The 7,500-nt window shown below is 37.6% G+C and overlaps 1 protein-coding gene across 4 annotated transcripts in view; it reads right to left on the bottom strand.

Moving 5' to 3' along the window:
• LOC122247901 (vesicle-fusing ATPase 1) overlaps positions 1-7,500 on the bottom strand; it is a 50,264-nt gene that overhangs the window by 1,506 nt on the left and 41,258 nt on the right. For all 4 annotated transcript variants that reach the window (XM_043007609.2, XM_043007611.2, XM_043007608.2 and 1 more), the window contains 5 exons: positions 4,562-4,694; positions 3,738-3,969; positions 2,898-3,034; positions 1,005-1,191; positions 1-821 (listed from right to left, as the gene is read on the bottom strand). The exon at positions 1-821 is cut by the window's left edge and continues 459 nt beyond it. In XM_043007609.2, the coding sequence (XP_042863543.1) occupies positions 1-821; positions 1,005-1,191; positions 2,898-3,034; positions 3,738-3,969; positions 4,562-4,694 (1,510 nt within the window). The remainder of the gene's footprint in view (positions 822-1,004; positions 1,192-2,897; positions 3,035-3,737; positions 3,970-4,561; positions 4,695-7,500) is intronic.

Raw genomic sequence — 7,500 nt, 5'->3', positions numbered from 1 at the left:
CAGACGGTTGCTTGTTTCAGGGGACCGAGCCTGCTTCACAAACATCAGACCTTTTTCTACCAGCTCTCTTGTGGCTCCCCAATTAATGATTCCTCTTTCAATATACTTGGCCAAAGCATCATCACTGGTCCCTAACGATGGCTTTACATCATTCTCTAAGGAGTAAATGAAGTCACTTCTTGTGATCCTCAGCTTGTCAATAGCATTTGGATCTACTTCAATCTTGTTCCCCAGGTGAATATATCTCTTCAGAGCTGATGATGAGGCTGCTTTCACCAAGCCCTCCAGTTCAGCTCCTGAGAAGTTCTTGGTCAGAGAAGCAATCTCTGGAAGGTCTACGTCGCGATCCAGTTTGTTATGCTCTCTCATCTTGGCAGTCTTGATCTTGAGGATGTCACAGCGACCCTGTTCGTCAGGCAGACTGATCTCTACCTGGATCTCCAATCTGCCAGGTCTCAGCAGGGCCTCGTCAATCATGTCCTTTCTGTTGGTCATTCCAATGACCAAAATGTTGTTCAGCTGTTCCACACCATCAATCTTGGACAAAAGCTGGTTAACCACAGTATCGTTTACACCAGTATTGCCTGCAACTGATCCTCTTTGCTTGCAGATAGCATCAATCTCATCAAAGATAATGATGTGAAGGCCAGAATTTGGGCCCATTCGCTTCTCCTCTTCCTCAGCTTCGGCAAAGAGACGTCGTACATTAGCCTCTGACTCTCCTACATACTTGTCCAGAATTTCAGGGCCATTCACAATCTTTGGTTCCCGTGCATTCAACATTTTTCCAATCTGACGTGCCATCAAAGTCTTTCCAGTACCTGACAGAGGGGGAGAGGTGACATAAAAACAAAATGCAAAGCACTTTCAGGAACAATCAATGGCAAGATTATTTCATAATGTTTATGAAAAAGGAAGAGAGAGAGATAAAGTAAAAAGCGACAAAAAAAAATTCAAATTAGATATATCTTGACCAATATATCTAATTTTTCTTTTCATTTTACCTGGAGGCCCATAAAGTAAGATGCCTTTCACGTGCTTGACACCCAACTGTTCAACAACCTCTGGTGGGAAAACCCTTGAAGCAAATGCTCTCCTCAAAATCTGGACAAACTGCTCATCCAGTCCACCTATTCCCATCTTCTGGAAGTCCCAGTCAGCAGAAAACAGGCTTGTGTGGGTTGTACGTGCCTATGAGGGAAAAGTAAGATGGAAATAAGAAACTGTAGACTAGCAATAAATGTTACATGAAAATAGATATGTGTATGTGTATGTATCTGTACAGGTCTGCATATGTGTGTATATGTATGTATGTATGTATATATGTATGTATGTATGTATGTATGTATGTATGTATGCATGTATGTATTTAAGTGTATGTATGTGCACATAAAGCATTAAAAACAATACTCTTTTCTTCAGTTGCATTACACATCCATTCAATATTGGACTTGTTTACTTGTTTACTGCTATGTCTGCTAACTCTTGGGAGTCTCTACTGAGTTCTTATACCAAAGAAGTCAAACAACAGACTGGCCTGGCTGCAAGAGCCATGGACTCTCTCGGAAAAAAGTATCCGTAAGTGCCTGTGTAGGACCAAGGTAAGTGTCTTCAAGGCCCTGATATTATTAGCTCTGCAGTGTGGCTGTGAAACTTTGACTCTATCATTTGTATTGGAGTCTCATATTGATACCTTTTGTGACAGGCCCCTCATCCAATAATGGGGTGCAGTTGACATGGCCACTGGCATTGGACTTGTTACTCATATAATCAGAGAACTCAAGCTAAACAGACAAGGCTCAACTCCCTGAAGATGATCCTAGCCATCAGATCCTCTCCTCTAGAGGCAATCTAGGGAGGCTTATGGGATGATAAAGAAAGTTGTGGCTTTGGCAAATCGTTCAAATCTGACATGAAGTTGACAAGGGCAGGACCCTGTCTAGCAGCTTGCCAAGGAGGAAATTTGGGGCTGGAAATAAAGGCTGGACACAACAATGTGCCCTCCTCAGCAATGCCCCACTGATTAATTGAAGATTACATAAATAATTGTAAGAGGGGTTACACCTTGATTTCCAGTCACTTTCAAATGTTTTTTTAGGAATATAGAATATCCAGAAGCTCACCCTGCTGTGTATTGCTTAAGACTGTTCAGGTCAAAGAGACTGCTTAATGGAAAGCATCTAGTCCTGCTGTATGACAGCAAGCAACGGAAAAGGTATTTAATGCTTTTCCAGAACCTTCTTTTTAGTGGTGATATTTTTGTGATTAAAGAGAACATCAGGATAAGCTAGCATATGTACTAGACTGCATGAAAGATAATGAGATTAAAATCCACAGAGATAACTGTAATTTTCAAATGTCCCCTTTAGAATCCCATGTTGCTGGGAATAGAATCCACAAAACAGATGACAAGGTCAGGACAGTGAGGCATTCTATGGCAACTTTATGACTGACTTAGCCACTTTAGCAAGTCCAAAGTAGAGCTACCAAAAATGCAAAATGGGATTGGATAGACAGAATCAAATATCATTGGAGAAACTAAAGTCTGAAATTTCTGGTGCACTACTAGTTTTTACCAGTCAAGCTACTCTGTGATGCTTCAGAAGTAGAATTTGGAACAGTGCTTGAAATGTTACAAAGGGTGACATAGAGGGACCAAGTAATGATGTTTCTAGACTATAAAAAAAGAGTACAAGGAAATTATTTACATATAGAGAAGGAAGCTTTAGTTTATGGAGTTAAGATGTTCCACATGTATTTGTATGGGTAAATAAGAATTTACTCTAGTTACTGATCAGTAAATATATGCATAAGTTTGTCTGGGGTGAAGCAAATTTATACACCTATGCCAATCCCAATAACCAAAGAAATAAAAGAAAAGAAAGCGATTCACTAACCTTTGCTTTTCCAGTGAGAATCAAGAAAGATCCTTCACTCTTTTCAAAAATGATGCTTGAATTAGCCTGGAGGACTCCAAAGTGGATCTTCTTTGGCTCCCTCTTCTTCCCGGACGCAACAGCCTCTGGGTCCGCCGCTGGAAGAGAGGGTCATCATTAAGAACACTGCCTAATCTGAGTACTTCTCTCTGATCACCTAACTACATCCTCGTTGAAATCCTTGTCTAATAGCATTTATCCATCTATCCTTTATCTAATGACACACAATGGAAAGACTAGCTTTAACATATGATGTTTTCTTATCTTTTTGATTTGTTTAAATTTACCTTGGGCTGTATAGTCTTCTTTTTGCTTTCTTGGCATACTTCTACTAATACAACCAAACCTAGGATGACAGTCAGTTTTCACAATTATAATTTGTTCGGATAGTCTAATATCACCAAGTTATTCAGTACGACATCTTTAATTTTGAAGAAAAACTGTTGTTACCAGATATATTTGATTGCACTGTAACAAAAATATCACATAGATATATTATACTACCAAACATGATAATGACACTGTAATATCTGTAACTTAACAAGTTACTTCTTCACAACTTTAGCTTAACTAATAGAGAGAGTTCCAAACACCTTCCTTAAATATGATTACTAATATTCACTAATGATAATTATCTATACTATAAGATGGTAGTAATATCCATAAATATAACTTGCTGTTGTGGAAAAAAAGAAAAAGATGGAGAATGTACAACTCTTCCACCTTCATCATGAACAGAAATCATTCAGAAGATTACAATACCTCTGTAACTTAATCATTCACTCATATATCAAAACTAACCTTCAATCTCCTTGACAACGAGGGAGAGCGTCTTCTTGTCTTGGAACTTGAAAACCAGCGGTTGGTCAACGGTAAACCCATGACGCGGGAACTGCTCCATGAAGGATGCAGCCATCTGGTCTGTGTTGTAGGGTTCGTTGGTGGTGCTCTTCTTCTGCAGGAAGTCGGCTTCTAACACCAGGGTCCCGATCAGCTGCTTTTGAGGATCATGGACATACGCCTCCACTTGGATCTGTTTGCAAGTTTATGGAGTTAGATTCTTCAATTTTAGAACTTTGGAATAGCTCCAACTTTACATCTTTCACACTGGTTTAGAAACTGATTAGTGGTATGAAGGAAAATACTTCACTCTTTCCTTTAACTGTATCTTTTAAAATGTGATGATACATTAAATATATATATATATATATATATAGATACATATATATATATATATATATATAATATATATATATATATATATATATATATATATAATATATATATATATACATACACATATATCCCCCCCTTAATGCCTTTATTTTTTCCTACATAGGGGGAGACACTTGGTGAGATACAGGGAGAGAAAAAAGGAATACCCATTTAGGGATCTGGGAGTGGACTGCACTGCTCCCACAAAACAAAATGCTTGTTAATTGTCCCCCACTTATAGTATGACAACTCATATAGCATTAAAATAGAAGCCAAGACCATACCTGAGGGGGTTAAGGAATTTCAGTACCTTACTCTTTCAGTACAAACAAAATGAACACATGCTGAATATTTTTCAGCATGTATATGCTAAACAGAATAGAATAAATAAAATCAAAGGTACAATATACCTCCTGATCCAGTGAAAGTAATGCTTGCTTCCGCTGAATGGCATTGAAGCCCATGTGTCCTGGCTTGACACCACGATCATGTCTGATAGTGAATATGAACTTCTTCTGGTGGTCAGCTGTTACTTGGATATACCTGCAAAAAGAGAAAAAGGTTAAGCGTTGTCAATCACTCATATGTACCATCTACCACATTGTTCTGCTGTTATCATTAATTGTTTATGAAGTTCTCATTTCATACAAAACACACACACACACACACACACACACAGAACAAATAAATAAAAGTCATAATAATGTCTGAAGCAACAGAAGGATTCTCTTTCTCCACCTGGTGTCACTGACTGAGGCAAAGAGTAAGTATAAGAAGACCACACTGTTCCAGATGGATAGCTTTTTTTTTTTTATTGATGCCACGTTTACAAGATTTGGATAAGCAGTTTAGGAGTTAAATGAGTTAACACATTTAGAGATGCCAGCCTTCAGTGATTCCATATCCCAATAATGGCACGCAGATAAAGACATTTTTCTGAATCATAAAGGTAATTATGTACTTTCATAGCTTTTCTTTTATCTTTTTTTTAGTTTGTTTCTTAACCCTTCTGAGACAGGCCACATCTTAAGATGTTTAGCCTGGGCTGGGGGTGTTTTCTATCATTTTCTAGACTTATGGCATGAAATATGAGTATATATATATGATATATCACCGATGTGATACTAATCAGCATATAATATAATAATCAGGTATAATAGATTATCAATAGTAATATATAATTTTACATCACTATTCCCTGTGTTTGAATAAAGAACATTTCATTACATATATACTGAAAATGTTTCACAGGTCATTCTCATAAAAAAGGAAAAAGCATGAAGCTTAAAAAATGTAGATTTAATGGTAATCTTCCTCATCCATCAACAGAATCAAGTAACAGTATTTCACTAATCATTAACAGAGGAAGAAACTGCATATATAAACTGATAATGAACTTGAATACCATTAATGATATGGGCCCTAAAATTTCTTTACCATCAATAAAGGCTAGGAAAGAGAGAGAGCAAAAAAATCACCATAATTATCATCTTCCAGTTAAGTCTCTACAAATCAGCATTGATTAACCCATTGCAGACAGATTCATCATGGCACTGGAGTTTTTGCCTGACAGCGGGCATTGTGACATACATGACATTGGGGGGAGTAGATCAGTGTTTCATTATTGTACTGTGAGTAATGAGTGAGTGATGATGCAATCATAATTACTATAATTTCCGTAATATTAAGCAAAATGCGTTTCACCTAGAATCCAAAAACTAGATGCACCACTTTCTCCTAATTCTAGCAGGAGAGAGAGCTTTGAATGGCACCCATCTGTGGTCTCTAGCAACCACTATCTTTAGAAAGTGATGGCACACAGCATGATGCTGACCTCTTGCTCTAGAGTAATGGCGATGAAGGATGTACAAGCAGAATGAGAAGAGGAAGGTGACTCAAACCATGCCCGGTGTTTACTAGGGGCCCCTGTGCCAGTAGGGCTGCCTTGCTTTATGGCACTCACAGCAGTCATAAGCACAATTTTCCTTTCTCTTTCCTCTTCATGTTATCTTCATTATGGATGCTTATATTTTTTGTATTCATTTACAACAGTGCATGAAATGAAAATATAAAGTTGCAATTTGTCCTCCCATAAGACCGCAATACTTCCATCACACTAAGTATAAAGAAAATGAGCTGATATGGACCCTATACTACAATTTTAGTATGACACATAGGAGCCTCTTAACCCACTCACGCCGGATAACGTGCTGACACGTTTCGTGGTTTTCGCGTCAGACGCCGCCGCCGAGATATCTGGCCAAGGCCGTGCGCCCGAGAATCTTGAAGCGTTCGGATGATGCGTTCGAAAACCTCGGTATAGCGACCGTGCAAAGCCGGAATGGCCCCGGCGTGAATGGGTTAATACAATAGAACACAAAAAAATGATGAAAACAAAAATAAATCTAGTAACAATGACTGACAGAGTGTGAAAAGTCAAGGTATGTTGCATGAAGCTGCCTCGCTCTAAAATAAAACCCATCCTGGAGACTGGGCAAGCAAATCTATCCACGTTTGCAATAGGTTAATGACAAAAATATATAAAGTATTCTAATATTGTAACTAATCCTTTGAAATGAACACCAGTCAGATATTTCAGCATTTTGGTTATGAAGATGAAGACCAAGATATAATTTTTCTCTGCTGTTGGGTGGGACATATATGATAATACCGACACAAGGCTGTATAAACTTCTTTAAAAATACTGCGGCCAAAGGATTAACTCACTGAAGGTGCAGAGGCCACAGGATTCTACTATACCATTGTGTTGGTTATTTATGATACTAAATATTTTTTTTTTTTAAATATTTGATGATATTACAGGTAAAAGAGAGTCCTGTAATTCATAAATCAATTGGATCCACGTATCATTAACAACCTTGTTCTATATTGGCGAAGTTCTCCTCAAAATTACCAAATCATAAATATTACACTGACTACAGCCTGATGCTAATTAGATTAGGAAAAAAGGCTATATAAGATAGCAATATATGAGAGATCTGGAACCAGAGCAAGCAGCACTTATATTTTGCCATGATGTCCAAAGATATTCCTACTAATTTTTTTCTTTCTTTCTTTACATTTTTTGACAGATGTTTTGATCCACTTCAAGCAAGACATTACAAAAGGGGACATCCTTGTTGTGCTTGTATAAGTTACAATACGTGGATTACCCTGAGAAGCAATAGTCCGAAAATAGTAGAGACCCATTATTGATTCAGGGATATTGGCAATATATTTTCAATTCTCTTAATTTTGCCATCTTTAAAGCTAAATTATAGAAAATCTCTATTTTTAATGTTACTGTGCAGGAAACAATTACTAACTTGTTGGATATGAAATCAAGCTT

The sequence above is a fragment of the Penaeus japonicus genome, unplaced genomic scaffold (genome assembly GCF_977035675.1).
Source record: "Penaeus japonicus unplaced genomic scaffold, GWHDUDI00000001_assembly GWHDUDI00000042, whole genome shotgun sequence".
Lineage (NCBI taxonomy): Eukaryota > Metazoa > Arthropoda > Malacostraca > Decapoda > Penaeidae > Penaeus > Penaeus japonicus.
Note: the sequence above shows the minus strand (reverse complement) of the source record. Positions and strands in the feature narration are given on the sequence as shown.